This window comes from Pecten maximus, chromosome 15 (assembly GCF_902652985.1).
Source record: "Pecten maximus chromosome 15, xPecMax1.1, whole genome shotgun sequence".
Classification (NCBI taxonomy): Eukaryota; Metazoa; Mollusca; class Bivalvia; order Pectinida; family Pectinidae; genus Pecten; species Pecten maximus.
In genome coordinates this window covers 12,127,100-12,153,400 of record NC_047029.1, presented here as the reverse complement: position 1 = coordinate 12,153,400, position 26,301 = coordinate 12,127,100, and the positions used below count along the sequence as shown (strand labels likewise).

The following is a 26,301-nucleotide window of genomic DNA, read 5'->3' as shown; positions in this document are numbered from 1 at the left end:
TTTCGAAAGCCCTGAAATCAAGATATTTCGCTGGTAGTTTCCTGGTATGGAGCCCATCTGAGTTCACGTTGAAGTTTGAACCATATTGATAGTCTGAGGTTTTGATATTAAATTCAAGCAAATTCTTTAATAACCTTAAAGGTATAAACTCAGGATATTTTGCTGATGGAATTTTGGAATGAATGCCTACTAAGTGATAAAGAATCATCAACGAAATGAATACCAGTTGATCATTGCAGGCCCATTGAGCCTCTTTGTTTCGTTATGCTCCATTAGGAAGACAACTATTAGTCAAGAGTGATATATTTTTCATTCTACTTGGAAGCTGTGTTGTATGAATTGATATCTCTGTCTGAATGAGTGATTATCGCTAACACTTCCCTATCGTAAGAAAAGATGACATATAGCCAAGAAAATGTCAACAACTGTATGTTTAATATAAACCTGCTGCTTTGACAACCCTTTCTTATTTCACATGTTATGTTTCACCTGTATCTACAACAAAGTGCAACGAGTTGGTGTATATCGATGACCTTAGTATGCTGGGATAGAAGATTGATACACTGACGCTTATGGTTAAACATATTTCATCTGAAACATGGCGGCAACCTTCAACGTGCCGTCCTTCTAATTGGATTCAATAGATTTCCGTCGAACTATCGCAGACTAGTCCATCTGTTCCGCCAATCTTTCTCTATTCCCTATAACTAAGACATTTTTTACCTATGTATTTCGTGATATCCAGCGGAATTTTCAGTGAACATTTTTAATTGATCTTTTGTTCGATATAACGAGAGTATCAATTCAAAATTAAGTTTGCCGCAATATCTTTATTGTTCCCAGTGACGAACTAATTCCTGTTCGTGCGTAGGGACAATGTATATCCACGAAATGTATTCATTTCACCGCACCGTTTTAAAAGCACGCGAGATTGAAAATAAATTGCATCACCAGCAAATGCAACGTTTAAGAATTTCCTGATCATTCTGGAACATGATTTCCAATTTTTATATTCAATCAATAATCTACCGAGATAATTTTTGTCGGATTGTATTATTCCTTATCTAAGACTGTGGAGTTCAGTTTATTCAATCAATTTATGGCATAAAAGGTATTAGAGACCCTGGCTCTAATATCATCTAAAATGTATTTCATCGATTCGCAGGACTTCTGGGAATGTAGTTTAATTAATTTTCTGACGTGGTTCCTAACCCGGCCACTAATTCTATGGAAATTCCTATAGACATTTTATCATCCTCTCACTACCTTAATCAGTAACCCTACCGCGTACACCAAGCTCGAGAACTACCCATTTCCATAGCGACGTAATGCAATGAATCAAGTATATTCTGTCCAGCTTTCGGTCTATAAATGCACATAGAAATGTGTGACAAGTAGAAGAGGAAAATATAACTGGAAAATAATACACTTTAACATATAAGATAATATAAATGAAATTATATTTCCGTCGCATACTAACTAAAATATGCTGTTTTAGCGAGGTGAATTAGACAGTATTCACCCCCCCCCCCCCCCCCCAAAGTGTGAATGCTCATTCATACGAAGCACTAATTATTGTACACAAGACAAGCGGAGAGTATTTTAACTTTATGTTATTGTATAGAGTATGCGTCGAGTTGGTATATATAAGATACTGATATTTGAAAGCATTTTTGGATTTCTTTAGTTGACAAACACTTCACTTTTATGCAATGTGGCGCTTGTTTGACATGATGTAATGCAAATCTATGTCTGCACCGAGATTAAATGTGGTCATAAACGGATGAAACGAGAGCGTTTATACTATCCATTCTATTGCCTTACTTTATAACTTATTAGTTAAAGTATTATACGGGATCTTTCACTTCCATCTTCTGTACCCTTCGGTCGGTTGAAATTATAGATTTTAAGTTATATAAATTGTGCGTCAACCTCATTTAGAATTCGTGACTACTTTGATGTCTAAGACATACTATTGTGTGGATTGGTTTTAGTAAGTGTTTTATGTCATTAAACATTTAAATTTAAGATACATCAGATGTAGATTAGACACCTATGCATAAAGTCGACAAAACCCCGATTCATAGGATTTACAATCTTTTGACAGCAATCACTCCCCGGTGTAAATATACACCGTACATTTAATAGCTGTTACACAGGAAATCTATCTATTTACAGAAATTTAAAGAAGTTAATTTCTAAACATTCGGAATTGTCTTTGCTATTTTATTGGTGTATGGGGTATTGAGTTTACGGTATGTATATAAGTTTTACCGACCGTATTATTACTTACACAATGATAGTAATGTAGCATTAGACAGTTTTATGCATACCAATAAATACCACTGGTAGCATACAAAGTGCTATATTAAGGACCTAATATTTGCTATATCTAAATATACGATATCCAAACTGGGCAATTCCAATGCATACTAATTTAACTGGGTAACATACACTTTAGACAAATGGATTTATGAGGTATACTCATGTTACAGGGAGAATTGGATTACAATACTTCTGGGGTTGCCACCAAACCAGAAACCTCTTGTCTCATGATATTCACACCTGTCGAATAAACCAAAAGCTTGTATCCAACTTGGGTTACATGACCCTTAAGAAAAGACCTCGTCCTGGAGTTTTCCATGGAAAACCGCTATGCTTGTGAGGGGAAGGCTAAACTTCGTTTTTCAATAAACAAAATTATCAGCATATCTGAAACATGTATATTTCTTCTGTTCTTCTTGAGTAATGATAATATAAACATTTCGGGATTAAGCATGGCTCAGTGATTGCTTAACATCTCAAAATTGTACCAGGGATCATAATTATAAATGCATTTAAATATATCTGATGTTTCTGTCATTATTCAAAGAGCAAAGTTACATTTTTTGGCATACGCAAGAAGCGATGCATTTTCCGGTTGATGAGCAATGTGTTCTTGTGGATATTAGTTGAGAGCGATGGCGTCCTGCATTGCATCACACAAGAAGCAATGCAACCTTGCTGTTATTTGAGTGGGTAATATAGGACTACTTACATCATTCACGTTCCCTTCTCCAAAAAGACAAGCTTGCTAGTGTATACCATCAAAGCCTATGCTTTTATATTGCGTCGGGTATACTGCATATTTAGTTTAATAAAAACAATGTCTTGAAACCGAAACTTACTGTCTGTATCATAAAATCCTTTTAGCAGCAAACGTTAAACATGATAAAAAGACATTGCCATAAACATATAGAAATATGTAGGAAATAGGTCATTAACAGTGACACTGTCGCGAACGAAAACAAACTTAAAATCCTTTTTACAACCGACCCCGACGTTAAGTTGATATATATGTTAAAGTAAGGTAACATTTCAATCAATTACGCCAATGCTATACGAGAGTATGTGAATGTCATTTTATCAATCTTTAAACCGTAGTAGGTAAAATCGTCTGAATTAAAGTTGCTGCAAAGACAAATTGTATGCTTACATTGAGTTGCATTAGATGAATATACCAACAATGAAATGTCAGGCTCAATCCAATCTAATTGAAATCTAGATCTTAATTCGCAATCCGTAACATGAACGGAGTAAGAGTGAGGATCTAGATTTTGATTAGATTTGGCTTAATCCTGTCGAATGCATTACGAATCAGAAAAGAAAGTATACAGTCTACGAAATGGTCTTCTTATGGAAATTCGTAATGTTACAGACGACTCCCAAATGTTGCTTTAATGAAAGTTCGCGAGAGACAATTAATATCCCAGCATACAAACATATATGAGGACAATTATCTCCAAAGTTAGGGATCTTTGAACAAATCAAATTGCTAGTTCAGTGCTCAGCCATTTCGAATTTCTCTTGAAATTTTACGTTTGTGGTCTACATTAATATAGTTCAGCGAAATGAAGACTTTACAATTATTGACGTTTATTTTGTCTCACTGGTTTTGACTGGTTGTTATGATGATGTACATAAGTAATCCATAAGTAGTCAGACTAATTTGTCACATGTAAAGCACAGGGGACTAGAACATAACTTATTGTGTGACTTTCTTATGCAATGTATACTATAAGCCATGCTGTATAATCAATGATGCAGAGTTTGTTTTGTAATTGTAAAAGCATGTTGGACAAATGTAACGCTTCGTTAAGGTAACTTATGGTAAATACCCTCAGGAAAGGTTGATGTGGTCTGCAATGACATTTAAATATTGTAAGCTTTAATGAATGTTGGGAAATCATATATTAACACGCTAACCTTAATTGAGAGCTAATTTCCCAGCTCAGATAGTTATATTAATAAAATGAAATGCAGGCAGAGTGTAGTGATTCTGTAAACGTAGGCAATGTAATTGCAATAAAATTCAATTTACGAGACAAGGTCGCCTAGAGATTCGGATCGGCGACAGGGTTCGGCAATTATATTGACACTGAAGGTGATGATTTCAAATTTAATTATAATGAAATGACGTACGTATATTACTTTGTCATTGCAACTTTCAGACCTTGATATTCCACGTAGTTTCCATAGATATACTGTGTTCTTATACATTGCCAGTGCACAGTGTCTAATTCGTAGATTTTTTAGCGTATTTAGTCTAATGTACAGACTGCAAGGGGCCGCGGTGGCCGAGTGGTTAAGGTGTCCCGACACTTTATCACTAGCCCTCCACCTCTGGTATGCGATGTCGAATCTACGTGGGGCAGTTGCCAGGTACTGACCGTAGGCCGGTGGTTTTTCTCCGGGTACTCCGGCTTTTCTCCACCTCCAAAACCTGCCACGTCCTTAAATGACCCTGCTGACTGTTAATAGGACGTTAAACAAAAACAAACCAAACAAACCAAAAGTACAGACTGCAATGCCTACTTCTCTCAAACAAATCGTATGGCGACATACAAATCAGAAACGAAAGCAGGGGGATAAAGAGCGGTCTCTTCAACAACTACAGGGTTGGTGATGGGGACCTATCGGAGAGAACGTAGCCCCTTTCCTACATATACAACGTACACATAGGCAGACAATAGTGACTGGTTTGGTTTGGTATTATTTCACGTCCGACAGTATCAACGGCTGTGGTCATTTAAGGACGGCCTTCCATGTGTGCGTGATGCATACATGTAATGAGTGTATGGGTTTTGTCTCCGTGTGATAAAACAGTTGATGCCACGCTATATGGTATCAGAGAGAGTAACGTCTATTCCTATTCAGAGGATGGCACGAGGAAGGTTATAGGTTATTTCCCCTGCCCGTTCGTTCGTTGTTATATTGTGACCTACCCTGGATATTGACTGATCCATCCGTTGTCATATTGTTATCTGGCGTACATATCGAATTTTTTGTCCTTTATTTGATACCTGATGTGGACATCGACTGGTTTGTCCGTTGTCAGTATATTGTGAACTGGTGTGGATATAGACTGGTTTATCCGTTGTCATTATATTGTGAACTGGTGTGGATATAGACTGGTTTATCCGTTGTCATTATATTGTGAACTGGTGTGGATATAGACTGGTTTATCCGTTGTCATTAATGTGTTATCTGATGTGGATATCGATTTGTTTGTCCGTTATCAGTATATTGTGATCTTGACATTGACTGGTTCATCCATTGTCATTGTTTTATGACCTTGCTTGGACATAGTCTACAGTGATCCTTTTTATTTACAAATCCAAATTTGTACCAAAAAAAAAACCAACAACAATAAAAAACAGTTTTCGTTTTAGCACAAAGACAGATAAGTAGTATCTTTCACCAGAAGTCAACGACACGCATGTTCTCTGCCATTTAGGCAATATTGCTGATCACTAAATGAATATACATGTACTAGGATGGAAAAACTATTAACACCAATGATTTGGGCATATGGGGCACTGTATAAACTTTATATACATATGAATTAACATGTAGTTTATCGTTATATGCATGTACGCTCATTTCCTCGCAAGGGTTCGTTTACTATGAATTTCATTTATTTATTATTTCTATTACACTCTGTACTTTAAAATAGAAGGCCGTGTTTCTGTTTTGAGAGCGTATCTTTCTAATGTTGGTTGTCTCTCAGTTATTCTACTTTTTCTATTTCCGGTCATACATTTCTCCCTGTCACGTGTCATAGCCGCAAAATACAATATTATTGAGAGTAGTGGATACGTTGTAATTACAGAATTTGTAGTATGATTGAAGATGAATGTCCAAGCATATATCTGCTCGCGGCTTTTTATGATGATTAGCCATCTTCTCATGTGGTTGATATGAATAGTTCTTGCGCCACAACACAACACCCGTTAAACTAGAGCACCTTTTAAAGTCATGATCGTTAACGATAGTGTTTAAGAACTGGAAATAAAATGTCATGCATTCATTTTGCAAATGGTATTCTCCTTGAACTGGCATTCCTAGTTTGAATCCGATTGTCTTTGAATATTTTTTCATTATCAAGCAAGTTGCGATTCTAGATTAGCCTTGGGACTTGATGCGACAGCCGGAAGCAGCCAGCAGTTGTCATACTGACATAGCAGCATGACTTGGATACCATTGTTTTATAGTGACGTACATGAATACTTGATGTAAGCAGTACGCTAATAGACAACGTTTATCTTATTTATACAGCATTCTGTCTGGCTAAGCATGAACATATTTTCGTGTCTATAAATTCCACAACAATTTGAAAATACTTTACTGGATGTTAACCGATTCTCTCGTTTCTGAAAAAATGGGAGGAAATTCGTGCATGTGAACTAGGAGTCACATTCATGACTGCTATGAATTTTGGCTTATAAGTAGTCTGCAAATGTATTTAATGGAGTAATTCGCAGTCATCAGACTCTCAAGTTCGCCATATAAGTCATGGTAAAATTACAATGAAATACATTCCACGTTGAGTTACTGTATATATTAAGGTATAAGTAAAACAAAATGTCGTTATGGACAAGCAAGAGACCGCGGGGTTTAACTGCCGTAAGGTCTGGGGGAATAATATACTGCAAGTCGCCTTGTAATTGTTCGAGGACACGCTCGGCCATAGATTACGCTATAAGGGCTAGATTGGCTTTGGTTTTGCATTGTTTAATGTCCTATCAACATTATGCAGACTGAGTCTTTCTCCTGATATGGTTAGCGTTAAGCAGGAATAGGCCTTGTCCCAAAACATAGAGGGAAAAAAGTTAAGATAAGATGAAATCCGAAAATTCGACGCCTCTAACGCTCATGCACCGAGAGCAATAACAACATTATATTAATTACACCCTTCTACCTACACTGGCGTATAGGTACCTATTTAGGTGAATTATGTACACAGAGTTATGTACTGTAAAACTAAATATTAATTAGTGTTAATTGTGTTTTAACATTTTTTTTTTTCGCTTTGAAAGAATTCCATCAAGCTTATTGTAGTTTCTGCGTATTGTCGATACCCCGATTCATCTTAGCGTCAGAATGTTAGTGATATGATTGGTAAAAGGCACGTTTGAGGATTGCTCTGTTAAATAGTGATATCAGTGATCAAAGAAAATCAGCCACATTAAACAAATGTGAAATAATAGATGGGATGAAAACACTTTGGATTCGTATACTCTGATTGAATTGTTTTACGGCCAATCGACAATTTGAGTCACTAAGGGCCAAACCACACGAGATTAGAGGGACGTCAACAGAAAGAAAAACACATCAAATTTCCTACTAAATTTTTAAAGGTAAAACTCTAAAAATGCCTCGTATCAAACGAACTGTTTGAAAAACTCGTTATATTATATGATAGTTTAATTGCACGTAGATATTCGATACCGCTTCTGCATCTCTTATATCTGATTACGTATAGCGTAGGCATAAAGTTGAAAAAAGGTCTGGAAAGTCTGAACATTTAATCACAAAATGCTTATTCTGAACTGTAGCCACTGTTTCGTAAGAATTAATCATGCATTTATGGTAGTGACAAACCCCGGCGTCCACCGACAGACCTCGCATCGCACTGAAAGTTAAGTGCGGCTAAGTGAGCACTTTAGTCTTTAAAGAAACTTTGCTTAACACCAGATAAGCGAAGCGGTACATCCGTAATTCTGTTATTTTCCCCATACAATGTACACAATATAACTTTATCTGAATATGCTTGAATAATTATTTTATCTTAAAAATAACGATTTGAGAGCAACTCTTGTTTAAACTTTATATTCAATAGCGTACAAATTCAGGTTCAAGCTTTTCAGATGATTTAAGCCAATGTCAGTGTTTGATGTATGTGTTTGTCGTGATCAGTGACATTTTGACTATAACTCGCGTCTCCATATTATACTGGTATCGTTAGCGAACGACCATAGCTTACTAAAGGTTAGAAAAACACAGTATACCTGACCTCGGCCAGTACAAGATGGCGCCAATTTGACCTTGCTTTAGTATTGGCATATTACATTGTCAAACATCACATCGATCGGTGGGAACAGTTGATCGTTAAAAATCTCTTATCTATAAAATACAGTGTTAAGTACGCATTCACACAGTCTCTTTGAATATGAAGCTTATACTAGGACTGTTTAACCGATAATTGATGGCGTATTCTTCAATGTCAGTTTGGTTTGTTTTGTTTTCGTTTAACGTCCTATTAACAGCCAGGGTCACTTAAGGACGTGCCAGGTTTTGGAGGTGGAGGAAAGCCGGAGTACCCGGAGAAAAACCACCGGCCTACAGTCAGTACCTGGCAACTGCCCCACGTAGGTTTCGAACTCGTAACCCAGAGGTGGAGGGCTAGTGTTAAAGTGTCGGGACACCTTAACCACTCGGCCACCGCGGCCCCATTCAATGTCAGTAATTTCGGGACTATTTACGCCGCCTTTCTATGAGACTCAAAATAATGAATGTTTCACGTAGTGGTTTTTATTTAATAATATAACTTACATGATAATTATTTAAAGACCAAGCACGTTTTTGTGGTGTTGGTTGGTGATGTTTGAACGTGTCAAGTACATGTGATTTTTCCCGTTTGTCAATACACCTGTAGTATGTTAATATATATCAATAACAATATTTTTCCTTGGTAAATCAACACGCGAATATTGCCGTTTACACAAAAACCGTATTCCGATACAGCGAGGACATTGTATTAACCAAATGTAGAGAATTCTGGATAGATAAGTCCAGATGTCCCGGAAGAGCAAACGTCTTCTGCTTCTAATTTTGCCTTTAAAATCTAGGTTATATCAAGTTGACGTCACTGTTAATGTTTAATGAGGAGATCATTAGGTGCTATTTGGGAAAGTCCCGAGTTTAACACGAGATTTCATATGAAATGAGACGTGTTTGATGTTTGTTAATATGCCAAGTGGTTCCGTTAATGTGTCACCATCCCTACTCTCATTTGAGATTGTGATTTTACCTAGATGGCGGGTGTCGTGAATGAAGGAGAAGACGCTTACTCTTTCGAACACCTGGTCCTGATTTTCTTGTGCGTTTTCAGGTGTTTCCATGTAAATCTACATTTGTGTTGATATTTTGCACTCGTTATATCGAATTTTAGTTTGAAAAATAATTTCATTATTATTGCGATATTATTTGTTCTTTTTTTTATATAAAACGACTATACTTAAATGACTTGTACTATTGCTGAAAATATATAGTAAACCTGTTACGTTCTAATGCGGACAGCAGTTTCCCTGTTTCCTGATAATTGTCTACGTAAGCTTCACAATTCAAACATATATCAACCCTTCCTTTATAATATCTGACGTGTTGTGGAGGACGTATCCGGGTTAAATACGGGCAAGGATTAGAATGATTTAAAATTACCCCCAGGGCAAGATTACCCGTATTAAGACTGCCAGTAATGACGAGTTCAGAACTCCCTCATTGACAGCGATCATTGACCACCAAGCTCGCTCCTATTCTCCTTAAGTGAATTATTATCAAATTATTTGTGAAAAGTCAGTTTGAAATATATAATTGGATTTTAAAAATGCTAATCGCTTTTCTCCAGGATGCGAAAGAGATTTTACTGAAATGTTTCGTGACAGTATTTTGCAAGTATTTCGCGCATTTCTACCAAAAGGCATTACTAGTTTTAGCTATGAAACATCAAAGTACCGTCTTGAGATTTTCAAGTTACCTTATTTCCAAAGGGTGAAGTGTACCATTGCATGTACTTTGGTAAAATCTGAAAAGTTCACTGTAATCGACATCGTTTAGCGTGTACTTCTCTTGTTTGCTGATAATTGACATTCATTTATTGTATTTTATTCTTCTGGTAACAAATAACCTCATTACCTTTTTTTGTAATGGTAAAAGTTCTGGGGAAGAATGATAGCCGCATCAGGCTGAATGAAGAGTCAAGGAAGCTAGGAAAGCTTAACTTTATGAATTGTTGAAAGGTTATAGATGAATTGTGTTTATTGTATATTCATGTGCATTTGGATATGTATTCCATACTAAAGTGGTCCGTTATTTCAACAATAATTGTATGCTCAACATCAATTAGTGACGTCTATATCGTATTAGAAATTAGCTTATCAGAGCGCCACCAACAATTTATGATATGTTTCTCTTCAAACTTGAGGCTCATTTGAAGAAATGCATTACTTTTTACTATGCAACCTGAATTTTTTTTTTGAAAAAATAATGAAGAGTTTGACGGAGATATGAAAATGATTAAATCGTGATGAAAGGCAATTAATATTCTTATTGTATGATTTCGAGAAGTGCAATGGGGCCTGTGGCGAAGTGTCAGGATTTTTTTTTTTATAATTGGCGGCTCCATTGAAGATGTTTGTATAAATTGCACGTGAAAGATGTTATATTGCTAAGACTATGCAAACTTTATTTACGTTTATTTACATGTAATTGACGTTTTATGTATTGATGACGCTTTTCAATCTTTTTAGTATCTGGTACTTTCCTTTTATGTACAATTTTATCATTTAAAACAACATTCCCTATTGACATGCATGCAATGCATTATGTTTGTTGCGTTTTAATACCAGGTTAAACCATCATTTGTTGGCCTTTATGACCTGTGTTAACGTGAATAATTTTCTTATAATATTTTCTATTGTTATTTCGCCCAAAATGATTTCAATGTCTATGGTCCATGAAAAAAAGAGATTAAGATAATCAAAAAAACACCTTGTTAGCCGATAATATGTCAAATCAAATATATATATATATCATTATAATAATAAAATATGATAAAGAAACAAATATTATATATAATTCTAATAATATAACATGACCAAAATCTCGGTCTTGCTGTCATTGTTTTGTTTCTTTGAAGAAAACTCGGTTAAACATGCGTGTACCAAATGTAGAGGTGTACTTGGATGACCGTCGTTATCAAATCTCGCTGGAATAGGAATACATGGTTATGGTGTAAGTATACAGTCATTGACTGGTAACAGTACAGATCTCATAGTTCACTTGTGTGTTCAATACTGTTTTACTTATGCAGAACGAATGAAACAAAAGGTAACATGGACTTCAGTATCTCACGCATATGAAATCGGGAGTAGCTACAGCCGGTTACCCCTATGTTATAAACAGTGTCTGACGGGGAAATTGACAGCACTGTTATAATTGCTCATTAAAACTGATTTTAAGTATTCTTTTATGGATAATGACTTTACATTACATATGATATTTTCTGAGTTTAGTTTTTGTTTGTTTAAGCCAAACCTCCTGATTGTAATAAATATAATTCAGACATATAGCGTTTCAACTATTAACAATATTAGTCATTCCTTTAATTTATTAAAATCATAAATCAGACCCGATTTACGAATTATCTTGTTTCATGTGCTGAAACTAAGTAACATATATGATTGATACATATATGTATACTGTTTCAGGAATTAGTAATATATAACAAATGCTAATTAAACACATTGTTTCATTTATTGATACTATTGTTTCATTTATTGATACTATTGTTTCATTTGTTGATACTATTGTTTCATTTATTGATACTATTGTTTCATTTATTGACACTATTGTCTCATTTTTTTTGATACTATTGTTTCATTTGTTGATAATATGTATACTGTAACAAACCCTTTTACACTGTTACATTTGTTGATATTACTTAAAATACATGATTTACAATACATTCATCAGGAGTATTGGTTTACATATCTACGATCCTAGTTTCAATTATTTAACAGTTTGTAAGTGTATGGTGACGGGTTTTACTAGCTTCACCGATAATAGATATCACTCTATATTATAGTCTGCTACAGTGCACCAAGCTATAATGTGCTCACTACGCATTTAACATCGTCATGGCAATGTTAAGTGTTGTAATTATTGTAGGGGAAGGGAGGTTCAAAGTAGTTATTTTACTCTCTACATTCCGACTCAAGACGTGTTTGATGTTGAACATGTTCGTCATTCAACCATCTGAAGTCCACAAAATTAAAAGTCGACCATAATTATCGCGAACGTAGTGGCTATATGTAGCTGGAAAATTATACACGGCTGAGATTATCGGGGAAAACTTGCGGATATATGTAGTTTTCCTGTTATCAGCGACTTCCTTCCATGGAGCCTATCATAAGGAGACAACACGAACATACCGCAGCCTTCCAAAACACACATACGCACTCACCACACGCATGCATGTCGCACGCACGGGAGGCCGTCCTTAAATGACCTTAGCTGTTAATAGGACGTTAAACAAAATGAACCAAACCTTCCATGGAACTATCATTCTATTTTTTATCCGTGAAATAATTATTTAAAGATTTAATTATCCCCCATCATTTCATTGCTTATTATAGGAGTTCCGTTGAAGATATAGAGGATATCTAACAGTGTCTTCAGTAATACCAAATATATTTCACGAGGTGGGCTAATATTTTGATATTTTTCACGAGTGCGCAGCACGAGTGAAAAATATCAAAATATTAGCCACACGAGTGAAATATATTTGGTATTACTGAAGACACTGTTAGATATTCTGTTTATTACATTTTTTATCAACGAAAAACCTACCCCGTATGCTAACTAGGCCTACAGCGAAAGTTTGCATACAAAAAAAGTAGTTTCCCCTGTCCAGGTGCTGACATATATGTCGGGCTTTCTGATTGGTCAATTATTTTGGTATTTTCTAATCATTAATTTGATTGTCAAATCAGCAAAAGTGATATTTTTCACTAGTGAAAAATATCACTTTTATAGAATGAATAATTTTTGATATTTCACTGGTAAAAATGTAATAAATTCCATTATCACAGTTGGGAAACCCCAATATCATGTGAAATACTTATTGACATTTTCTGAGTGAAGATTCGACCTTCCCATCGAGCTAGCTTTGTCAAATAATTGTTAGTTGCTTTAGAGATAAACATCGCCTTATGATTAGCCATTATAGTAAAATTGTTTACGAGCAGGCGACCCCAGTGATTATATCGATATGCCTTTTATAGTTTATGAATTCATCGCAATTGTCATGACATGCCAATTAAAGAAATATGACATGAGCACGATGGCATTTCGAGGATCAAGTCAAATTTTTACTATCCTGATACCTTGAGGTTGCAATCTGCGTACGTAAATTTTAGTCATATTTCAACAGTGTACCATTTTCGAAATTATTTCATTGACTCTATTATCACGAAGACATAACTCGACATGGGGCACGGATAGAGATGCAAAAGACTTTAGTAGAAAATGTGAAGATAAAATATAGAATTAAAAGTTAAAAAGGGGACGAATAGATAGAGAAATGAAAGGATGTGATCGATTTTGGTTTGGTTTGGTTTATTTTGTTTAACGTCCTATTAACAGCTAAGGTCATTTAAGGACGGCCTCCCATGCGTGCGATATGTATGCGTGTGGTGAGTGCGTATGTGTGTTTTGGGAGGCTGTGGTATGTTCATGTAAAGTCTCCTAGTGATAGACCGGAACATTTGTGATCGAAATGTGAAAACACAATCCTAGGTTTGTTAAATGACTACGAAGCAGCCATTAGAACCACGTCAGACATGTTACACGACTGTCAACAATATCGCAATATCAATTCCGATATATTGCTCGTGAATGACGATTAGACATGTATACGTTGACATTGTATAGACACAACTTCAGCTCCATCAGGTTGGGATGTTTTCCCATGAGAGATTAAATAACCAGCAATAGCAGAAATGGAAATTGAAACCGTATTAAGTCAGTCGTAAAACCTGGCTTTGTGACATAAACATGCCCTTTTAATCAATATTGAAGTATATACAGTATTTATCAGTGTGTAATAATAGTGTCGTAGACAGTAGATCGATGATGGTGTTACTGTCTACAATATAAATATATACAGGACATTTTATGAATGTTGTATTTCATAAGTCTGCTGGATCAGATACACTTTATATAATTGTTTTGTCTTTTACTTTAATTGAATTGCAAATAAACCTAAAATGGCCACTTAAACGGGGGTATTTCAATACAGAACATTGATAATAGTATACTCATTTGTGAGTGACAGCTGAAATATGTAAAGATATCAATTGTGTGTGCAGCCTGAATAGAATAACCTTTCATAATATTACCTTTGTGGTATATAGTGACATTTTGGTTTGATCCTCGATTGTAGTAGGAAGTTATAATCAGCCACATATCCCTAATATAGTCAGATCATTGCTGATTTATTCGTACATGAACGAATTATGTTTCGGGGGATAGAGCCAAACCACCTGATATCAGTGAGATGGTAGGTATTACAGTGAAGAAGAATTAACTTGTCTGTAGCCAAACCTACATGGATTAGTTCCTCATTAAAGCGACTAAATCGTTATATATCCTTGCCGTCTCTAAAGTGATGAACAGCGTAATATCATTTATAACATTTATATCTTTAATATTTTAGTTCGAGCTTGCTGTATTCCTTGACAAAGTCCTAGTCTGGTGTTATTTGGTCCTAAATGTCTCAAATGGTCAATGGGCCATAAACAATATAATACATACAGGTACTCATATCCGCGAATGTGATCACCTACAGAAGGTCTGACTATTCACCTGACATGTTAGTCGAGGCAGTAGAAGTTGCGATCATTCATTAATAGAATCAGGACGTTTATAAGCTAATTGTTCGCGACCTCAGCACATGTACTCCACGTGAAAAATGTTAACATTTTCCTTGACCCCATTTCCGATGGGTTAAAAGGTCGGTCCGAAAAATCACGTAATGCCTTCCGTGGTTAGTTGTACTTGTGTCTCTGATCGAAGCAGCAAGTATTAGCTGACAAAACACGAAGTGTTTATAATTTTTTTTTTTTTTGTAAAAAATAAAAAAGTGATATAATCTTGTCAATAATCTAATTTGAAGTATTTCAACGCTTGTCAGAAAGCAAATGTTGATAGAACGTTAATAAAACTTAACAAAAGCGAAAGCAAATCCCATGAGAAAAAGAGCAAAATCAAACCAATCCAGTGAACATATTTTGCAAATAACGCATGTTCTAGATCTGTGTATTATTGACGGGGATAACTACACAAATCGTTATTATATCCAATAGAGTAGGCGATGTAGTCATTGCGCCTGCTCGAAGATCACCGGGCATCCACAGGCCGATCCGCAAGGCGGAAATGTCCAGGCCTGTCTGGTGACTCGGGACAATGTATGTTTTACCCTTTCTATAGGTCTCCAGAGGGCTATATATTAACCTTGTGTCCAGCTTTGTCTGTTTCCTGGCCCTACAGAGACTTCGTACGACCTTGTGTCTAGTAAATTTTGTGGAATGAGGATGTCTGCTAATACTGTTACTGTTTTCCGCCGAGACTGATGTTAACAGATATTTCCTGTTATAACGAAGCAGGTTGTAGGTGTACATGTAGAGTATGCTTTGATATTTTCGTTCTCGGCTTGTCTGGTTACTAGTGATACAGGGATCACCAAATGTTAATGTCTGGCTGAACTTGTGTGATACCGAATACGTCTTAGTTATAAATGTCAAATACACTAATTGGTTATATCACGTGAACGTTGGGGCGATAAGATGATAATAACGAACGAACTTTAAGGTGTAGCTGCGGATTAGCGGACGACAGTAATGTCGAGATCTATGCCCTTTAAAGACGAGATTAGACATGATTAGACTTTAATTTGTAGTCGGTATCTATACTATAACGTCCAATAGTATACCGTATAACATGGTTCGGACTCAAGAGATCTCCGTCATGTCCCGAAAGTGCTTGGTGTAATAATATCAAACAGAAAGTATATTATGACATCGACACATGCACGGCGGGCGCTCTGACAAGTTAATGCTGACAAACACTTCCTTCCTTTCGAGCCTCTTTAAACTAAGCTGCCAATTTATTCCTTCGTATTAAACGTGGAACAACTTGTGTTTCTTTACTGTTCTAAATATCTCTAAGTTGAACATCACACAAAGAACATATCAATCGATTATAGATGGTAAAGCACCAACTAAGTGATGTAGCTGAACACCCACCAAGTCATGATAGTAGAGCACCCAACTAGTTATGAGGGCAGAGCAACCACCAAGTGATGTAGCTAAACACAAACTTAATCATGATGGTACATCATCAACCAAGTGATAATGGTAGATCACTCACCATGTCATGATGGAATAACACCCTCCAAGTCATGTTAGTTCACCACCCACCAATTTATGATGGTAAAGTACCCACCAAGTATTGGGCCACTTTGGCGTAGGTTTTAAGGTGTCCCGACATTTTATCACTGGCCCTCTACCTCTGGGTCGCGAGATCGAAACCCGCGTGGTGCGACTGCCTGGTACTGACCGTAGGCCGGTGGTTTTTCTCCGTTTTCTTCCACCTCCAAGATATGACACGTCCTTAAATGACACTGGCTTTGAATAGGACGTTAAACAAAATAAACCAAATTAAACCAAATACCCACCAAGTTATGATGGCAGAGCACCCGCCAATGTATGATGGTAGAGCTTACATGTATATGGAAAGTGAATGTTAGATTCCCGGGAATTCTCCTTCCTAATACATTTGAAGCCGGTAACTTTTCTCCGGGTGTATTTGACAAACCTCCAAATTCAAATTATTTCTGTATCTCGACAGTCTGACCTCTAGTGTCAGTGATGAGTGCTGGAATGACAAGAAACAGCTGTGTGATGGATTTATACTGTTTGTTGTCATATATTTATCGTACTAAAATCATTTTGATAATCGTCTTTATTTGTGTGTCTTACAATCTACTATATCAATTGTAACATTTATAAAATCTGTTTTATTTCTATATCCTAGATAACTTTTTGTTTCCGAACGTCTTCCTTATTCGATTAATTCTCTCCAAGATTGGCCATACATTACCAATGTCATCTGGATACGTCAGTTATAGATTGGCATTGCTTTACCCTCGCGCATTTGGATTGTCAGATATAAGTTGACAATACTTTACCATCGTTCATTTGGATTGTCAGATATAGATTGGACATGCTTTACATTCGTGCATATGGATTATCAGGTATTTAGTGAAATAGAGTATATTTGCCATTGTAATAATAATTGCATTTGTCATGGAGTGGGTACATTGTCTGCAACATGGAGTCGTGTTGTATTGTATAAAGCGATGACTACTTCGAGTTGCGTATTACAAACTTGTTGTAGGATTGCTTTGGTTCTTTTCAGTGGATAAACGTAATAAATTACAACTCTCCTGCAAACCAAGACCAAAATATAATTATTTTTGCATCAGAAGCATCGTCAGGCAAACATTCATACCCGAAAGCATAGTTTATTCATTAGGCAGTTAACAAGACCAGCTTTAAAAATAACTATAGTTATGTAGATATCAAATAAATCAGCATTTGGAAACATCCGAATGTTATCTTTGATTTTCTATTTTGGTTACAATGTTTGTCGCGTAGAGTTTCTGGAATACCTAGAGTCTCCTGGAGTACTTCGCGTCCCCTTGCACGTTTAAAAGACAGACTAAAGGTCTTCGTCACCCCGTCGATCACGTGACAATAAAAGCGACAGCTAGTTATAAAAAGGGTAACGATGGTGTTTGTGTATATATCCACAACAGAATCTCCAGGAAATTAGAAGACATTGTCGTCAATCATCTGGATTTCTTTTGTCTGGAACATAACGTTTGGAACAACATAAGATATGACATGCCCTGTGTGTACTTGTATAGGACCAGGCGTGTATTACTATATATAGTTGAGACTTTATACCTCGGATAACATAAAAGTACGCTCACAGTAATATCGGTATAGATATATACAAGCCTCTATTGCAGATTATTAAGCATAACATTATTACCTTAATCAAAATATTTCCGAGATCGACGTCATTTATATTTTTAATTCTATTTCATATCTACAAAATGTACGCTGACGTTGTGAAAGGTACATGGTTTATTGTACATCTTGTATTACCACTCGCCAACCTGACACTTAAAATGCAATGTATGGACACGTCCGTTCGACAAATCTGTTATAATGTATAGATTCATTTTTTTCATATAAGCTTATAGGTTTGCTGCTGACTGCCGGGTCTTTTTATGAGAAACAATTTAAACACAAAATACAAATTAAATGCTGAGCCTTAGGCTGTTATAAAAGTTTCCGTTGCAGATTTTACCAAAACAAAAGCGTTTGTTCACATAAAATAAGTTGATACATTGTACATCTTAACGAAATAGCTTTCACACACACCTGCATATCATAACCTTAGATAAAAACATAATAATGTTTTAAGACAACAGAGAATACCGACAAAATAACAAAACTGCGCTTCTGATTCAAAAAAGGCAAAACAAGAAGCAATCCGGATTAAGTCACTATCACAAAATGAGATAGGGCAGTGACAGCATATCAACAAACATCCAACAGACTGACTTGATATCGCACTTAATGTGAACACTACATGTATGGGAAGCTGGGATGCTCCTGTCTTGAAATAGGAAATTGACATCTCGGACATCGACATCACTGGCTTTGTTATAAGCTGTCTTTGTTGTTAAAGTAAAGATCGAGGTAGGCAATTGATGTTGAAAGTCTGTAGTGTCCTTGATTTTAAGTTCTACAATGTAGATCCGGTCAATACCTTCGTCATTGTCGTTAATTAATTACGACGCGCGTGACCATGACAGCGTATCTGCTCCAATCGGAATTAAGAGGATGGACATGCTGTGTGGTCATTGTGTATGTAATATTTCTTGCCAGATACTACTTCGGAATTACACAATTGATGTGTCTAGGCACATAAAAAATAAATCTTCAACCCCCGACCTGCACGAAGTGTTACAAACGACATTGCAACGGAGGCAACTGGTGCTAGAAATCTGTTTAGGGAAATGGTCATACTTCTCCGTGATCAAGGAAAAAGAGATCAAAATAATTTATATGAAAAGGTTAATATATACGCATGGACAATATTTCCAACGTGTAAATATGTGCGAAGTTTTTTTTATACTCCAACACAACCATTTCGTTGACCCTTTGCAACTAGGCAAGACAGGGATTTTCGAAATTCTGCAGTTGTTAACACGATATCCTCAGATGTTCGCCCAAACCGTTCGGATTTAACAGCCAATCTAGAGCTGATGATGGATTATAGCCAATCTATGCTAGTCCAGAAGAAACAAATATTTCAGATCGATTCCAATACACGGGTCTCCTGTGATTTACATCGTCATAACTGCTAAGGACATACACACGATGGGTCCACTGACAGATGCTTTTATATCGCGGTTCACTTTGAAAATAGAAATCAAATTAAACATATATGTATAGAAGTATATACACATCAATATATGCTCATGTCAGAGCATCAGGCCGCCCATCACAGCACCAGTGAAACGTTCTTTGTTAAGAACGTGACTGTGTCGCATTGGTATAAGATGCGGGTATTCTGGCTTGCGATTAGGTGCCGTAGATCGCGAGTTCGAGGTCCCTTCGTTATATGCGTTACTACTTTTTATAAAAATCTATACACATATATACAGTGGAAGTGTTTACAACAATTTCTACTTTAAATCATTATATAAATGCAAAATATACAAAAAGATAAACGTATATATCATATGATTTTATCTTTACTGCTGTTTGTTTTATGATTAATGGTTCAAAATCTCATACGCAAAGGTCACTGTTACTGAAATAAGGTTTTCAATACTTTTCATGTCACGATCAGCCTTATGAAATAGTTAAGACAATAGATTTGAGGCATTATTGTTAAAATGAGGAAGCCGTTCATTTCTAGAAATGATTGTTAAAATGAGACTTCAGTTCATAGCTATCAAGGTCTATGTTGCTTAGAAAATTTAATTGACGACAGGGGACGAGTGTTGCATGCAACATTAACTGTAAACTTGTTCGATACAATTTCTACATCGCTTAAATTTGATTATTTTCGTACGATACCATCACATATGTGTTTTAAAATCAGTTAGTTTGATAAAAATGAGTTTTAGATTATCTTTCAACCTTTTAGTTTGAGTTTTTTTTTATTATTCCAACGTTCCTCTAATCCGGTCTTGTTTGGCCCTAAATGACTCAAATTTAAAAAAATCAAATGTTCGTGTTTTATCTGGCTGTGTCGACTACTGGGCAAATAATAGAAACTTTTCTAACATTATTTAAACTTAAAACACATCTTATTGGATTTTATTGATGAACAACCTACACGAGGATAGATTATATAACAGTATAACATGTCTAAAAATTACAATTCAAAACTTGTACACAATATTAATTTATGCACTATCTGAAAGGCGGTCCACACCACAAGATAAACTTACCCACATGTATCACCTTTATAGTATTATGTGTGTACCAACCGATTCTTACATATTTTGTTGAATTTGTTTTCACCATTTTTTTTTTTGCATTAACGATATGTTAAATGTCGTTGAGTCGTTACGAATATGATAATAATAATTTAAATTCATTATTTTATAAATACAATTAATATAATTTAGACAGATTTATCCCAACTTATTCCATATATTTCATTTATTATGAAAATAATGGTAATATGTTTGTATTGAAGCTGGGGAATTTGTTGCATGGCCCTATGAACTGCAATTTTACGGATATTCATAATATATTCCTAACATTGTAAGATTTATCTGTATGACTAGATCAAAACAACCGTTTTTGCCAAACGGCTGTTTTGATCTAGTCTTACAGATAAATACATTGGCCTTAAGTGTTATTTTTATGAAAATGTCATAATTATGATGTAATACCGAAGAAAATATTAGAAAGTAATGTGAAACATCCACGCATTTTCGAAATTACTCTAATGATGATCATCACAAGAGAATGAAGACACGTTATTTTCAGATTTAAGATTGAAAAGGAAATCAATTTAACATTATCCCTTTTTGTTTAAGTGTTTTCTGGTTTTAAATGACAGACAAGTGTTGCAGTATTGTTACCCCTAAGTCACTTTTTTTTTTATTATTCTTTCAGGTTTCCCTTTGCCATTAATCAATGGAGGACACATCGCACGTGCCTTTGATAGCAGACAACATGAACTCGAAGGTACAGGTCACGTGTTGCCATAGAAAGGTCACGAGGTTAAAACTGATTGGAATATGTGTCATATGCACTCTGACACTTATCTTCATAACGAAGGCCTGTATCACTCGGCAGTGGCCGGACAGGACATGCAAGTTTCCGTCATCAAATTATATGGCTAGTGATAGCCGGCAACGGAGACTACCTCAAAGTATCATTATTGGAGTAAAAAAGGCGGGAACAGGTGCATTACGTCATTTTTTAGATTTACACCCGGATGTTATAACAGCCGGGAAAGAACCAAACTTTTTCAGTTTTCGGTATGAAAATGGATTCGATTGGTATAGAAATTTGATGCCATATTCTACAAAAGGTCAGTTAACTATTGAAAAATCTAGTAACAATTTTCACCATGAGCAAGCTCCCGGTCGAACTTTTGAATTCAACAATACAATAAAACTTATCGTTGTTGTTCGCGAGCCTGTGGAGAGAGCTATTTCTGATTATACACAACGCGTCATCAACAACCGGAGTCGCCGGAAGTTTGAAGATTCTGTATTTAACTTCCGGACAGGGGAGATAAATCGAGAGTATATATGTATAAGACCCTCCCTGTACCATACAAATCTAAAACGCTGGCTAAAATACTTCCCATTAAGCCAGATACATATTGTAGACGGCGAAAACCTGAAACGAAACCCATACGAAGAAATATACAAAGTGGAGGAATTTCTGGGACTGTCCCACCAGGTGAGGCGGGAACAATTCGTCTTCAACGCCACCAAGGGTTTCTACTGTTTTCGGACTAGTTCAGTGGTAGAGTGTCTGCGAGAAAACAAGGGCAGGCAACATATTTTAATTAACCCGGAAGTAAAATCGAGGTTGAAACGATATTTTCTACCTTTAAATGAGCTTTTCTTCAAACAGATAGGAAAGAGGTTTGATTGGTCATAACAGTCGTTTCTATATTTGGCATACCGTTCAAATATCAATTATATATTGATGGTAATTTTTTAGAGCATCAGCTATAAAACTATTGGTCGTCAGCCGTCGGTGACCTGGATGGATTTTACACACTAAAGTAATTAAACCACGAACTGCACGTATTGTTTAACAGATTTACATATTTAAATGTGTTATAGGCTTTATGCAATCTTAAAGGAGTTTTTCTGAGATGAAAATGGTCAAATAATTTTATTAGCGTGAGGTTGGCAGAAGACATTGCCAGATACATAACGATATTTTTAAGGTCTCGTCAACTTTCGAAATATTACGGACTCTTTCTGATCATTCTATTGAAACTTTATACATGGCAACTAGATAGTATTGCATGCTCTAAGAGCTGTACTCTTGCTCAAACTGGTAAAATACATCTGCATAGTATTTGTCTGTTTTCTGTGACATCAGACGAGGCAATATCAACGGCCATGTTCAATTCTTATATTTATTTTATAAGTTAAATATCTACATGTTATACATGTGAACTAGGTATATTTGTGTAAAAACATTTATATATAAATGTATATATATATATATGATACTATGTACAAAGTAGAGTCATTTCTTCATATTTAAATACCAAAATGGTATACTTTTGGGTACTCGGATGATATTCTAATCATTTAATTCCACAAATACCTGTATATGATTTCGACACATTTTCACCTGAGGTGTGACTGCTATCGAAAGATTTACATTCCATGCAAAGAAAACGTGGCAATATTGAATATTCTTGTATATATATTTGGATACCGAGAACGAGCCAAAACGTATTTATATAATTTCTTACAATGGAAAATACAAATGCTTGAAATTGTCGAGCATATAAAAATTTTACATGATACTCTTGACCAAGGTCTATGCAACTTAATCCTATTGTTAAATGATACCATCGGTATGTTAGTAAAAATCTCATATTGTAGATTTAACATCTCGGAAATTCGAATTTGATTACAATTGGTTGAGTGAATTTGACAAATTTTAAGTCCTAGCTTGTAATTGATTAGATTCACCCACATAACTAAAAGCTATTAGTTGAGATGTACTTCTATTAGTCGGCATCTATTTGATTTGCTGCTTGTTGACTCATACAAATGATCCAATAAAGGTAAAACTCATTCAGTTATAGATACCTGTGCATCATATGCAGATTAATGGATATAAATTAAAACACACACGACTTCTTCATCTTTCTAGTAATGTCATACTAAACTAATAAATAAATGTTCGGATACGATGATTTTGTTATTTCTTTTACAAATGGAAAATAAACTTCGGACTATCAGTGACAGGTGTTGTGATGGAACCATGAGGAAGATGACTTTTATTGTGGAATAAGGAAAACGTCATTAGATACAATGTACGGCAATTTTTTTTACAAATATTTCCAGTTTTATTTTGGGTTACCAGGCAAATGTACTGTAATAAAAGGCATGAAGGGTACTAAATATTTGACGCACTACATATTTACAGAGAAATAAGATGAAGAAATGCTTGTTTTTGACTAAGTTACATTTATTAAATTTGAGCTCCTTAAGGGACGATGACCAAAAGTGGTGTGACCTCGTACGGAAATTTGATAGTTCAATCACAATAAAATGTCGCATCCAGTCACCAGCACGTTACACCCCAGTCGGTCACATTATACAGATACAGGGGTTAGCGGTCCTTAATGCAGACTTTGGAGTTTCAAACGTAAATCACTTATATTTCGCGAGTACTTAATTTCGCGAACTCACCTCAGTGGACTTATTCGCGAATACATAATTTCGCGAATTCTGACCTCAAAATGCATTAAATTCGCAAATAACGTTAACAGGTCGGCGATATTTCCATGTTGGTAGCCATTTTGTTTATGAGAGTCATGTGACGGTACAAGAAAAGTCATGTGATATCGATGTCTGTCTATACTGAATTGTATGTACCGTACCTGTATATGCCTCTAGGCCATATACAAGTGTCACGCCCGTTCATATATAGTTTTTCTGCATTATTTCACCGACATGACCACGCCACAGATCTCCAATTAAAAAAAATGGTAACCAAAGATAATTTGCCGGTCCAAATTACGTAAACAGGGAACAAACATGTAGAATCAAGCGATGTGAAGTACAACAAACATGTAGGCTTACATAAACAACAACGCGGGTAATAAAGAACGACGTCTTCCGGGTGACCATCCGGGATCCTCGGGACCGGACCTACTGCGCTTAAATTAACTAAATTGTCGTCTAGAAGGTATTTTAGTCCGAGTTCAACTACAATATTAGTGTTCAGCGGGTTTTTTGTGTGTTGTGAAATTTTGGTGTTTTGTGATATAAAATTACACTTTGATATAAGTATATAATCTATCATTCTGTTATTACTTTAATGGAGATGTCTGTTCACCAACTAAAGATTACGATAGATTCAAAATGGACGCCACTTATTCTTGTCATTCTTATATAAATATTCGCGAGGGATTTGAATTCGCGTTTGATTCTCCCCGCAAATTAACGCGAAAATAAATCCCACGCGAAATATAGGTGATTTACAGTACCTTCCGCACTGTTGTTAGTTGGTGCATTTTGTGGTAAGTTTCGTATATAAGTTTACATAGACTTACCAACATCTCCTTATGTGTATACGTCAGGGCTATGCCATTTGATTACACAGCTGTCCCTTATTAACACTCGTGAAACTCAATTTTAAACCGGAAATTAGATTATTGGAGAGACATATTCATCAATGTATCAGTTTTATTTCCTTGATGTGGACATTTACGAGAAGTTAATTGACTTTACAATAGTAGATGATTATTACCTCAATGTTATTTCGATTGTACAGTACCGACCAAGATTTTATTTCTATCCATTGTTGAGCATGACGTATTTGTGTCTTCGGAAGTGAAAGATATTTGCCTTTATTTCGACGAAGTTAGAATTTCACATTTCGATAAGTATCACATGTTGAAGATCTGTCCGATATTGCAAAATGGTTTCTTGTTAATTATAGTCACACCAAGAATATCTGTCATTTTGAACTTCGATAGCCATATTGATTACATGAGAGACGTGGTAATAATACAATGATCATATAGGGAATGGGGAAAAGGCTAACTACGAGATAGATAATGATGTATGGAGCATATTGGCCTATTTCGACCTAACCGCCAGCCTTTACAAATGAATAAATGAATAAATCAATTCAAAAACTGAGCTTTTGAATACAACCCTTATGCACATAACATACAATTTCGAAAAAAACGTGTTAGATAATTGCGATGAATATTTCATTATATGACCTTAAAGTTGCTTCATTAGGCTTTTAGGTATGTTCGAGTGAGGTTCCCTCCGCCCCGAATTCAAGTTTCTAGTAGAGCACATCGTTGGACAAATACAATGTCTTATTGTGTGTAAAAAAAATGACAGCTTAAATCCTATTCCTTAAGAGTAATTCTCTTCTGATGCGGTAGTTTAATAACATTTGAAAAAGAGAAGTTAGTCATATATAAAATATCAAATTTGTAAGTATTTACTCCATTAAAGCCACCACCTAGCAACATGAACATTCGGAGTTCGAATCCTCTACATTTATCTTTTTATATATATATTTATGTTTTTTAAAACCATTTAATGTTTCGTGATAGTATTTGAAAGATTCAACAGTTAAAAGTAGATTTAGTATTAAGATAAAAAAAAATGTTGAGAATGAAAATTACTCTTGGATAAAAAAGATGAAGTATCGGGTTTATTCTGTATCGTTCAAAGTAAAATGTAAACAATCCGCAGAGTCGACAAGAGACAAACAAGTACATGGATGGGTAGTATAACATTTTCTATTTTATATGTCAAATTCACTTTGTGTTCGTTGTCAGTATAATGTGACCGGGTGAGGT

At 35.5% G+C, this 26,301-nt stretch overlaps 1 protein-coding gene across 2 annotated transcripts in view; it reads left to right on the top strand.

Annotated features, from left to right (window-relative positions):
- LOC117343771 (heparan sulfate glucosamine 3-O-sulfotransferase 1-like) overlaps window positions 1-23,661 on the top strand; it is a 44,177-nt gene extending 20,516 nt beyond the window's left edge. Inside the window, exons 1-2 of one of the 2 annotated variants that reach the window (XM_033906263.1) lie at window positions 11,315-11,334; window positions 21,378-23,661. In XM_033906263.1, the coding sequence (XP_033762154.1) occupies window positions 21,399-22,379 (981 nt within the window). In that variant the 5' untranslated portion in view covers window positions 11,315-11,334; window positions 21,378-21,398 and the 3' untranslated portion in view covers window positions 22,380-23,661. Of the gene's footprint in view, window positions 1-11,314; window positions 11,335-21,377 lie in introns of those variants that run through there. The other variant, XM_033906262.1, reaches the window with a different exon arrangement.
- Window positions 23,662-26,301: the final 2,640 nt, after the last annotated feature.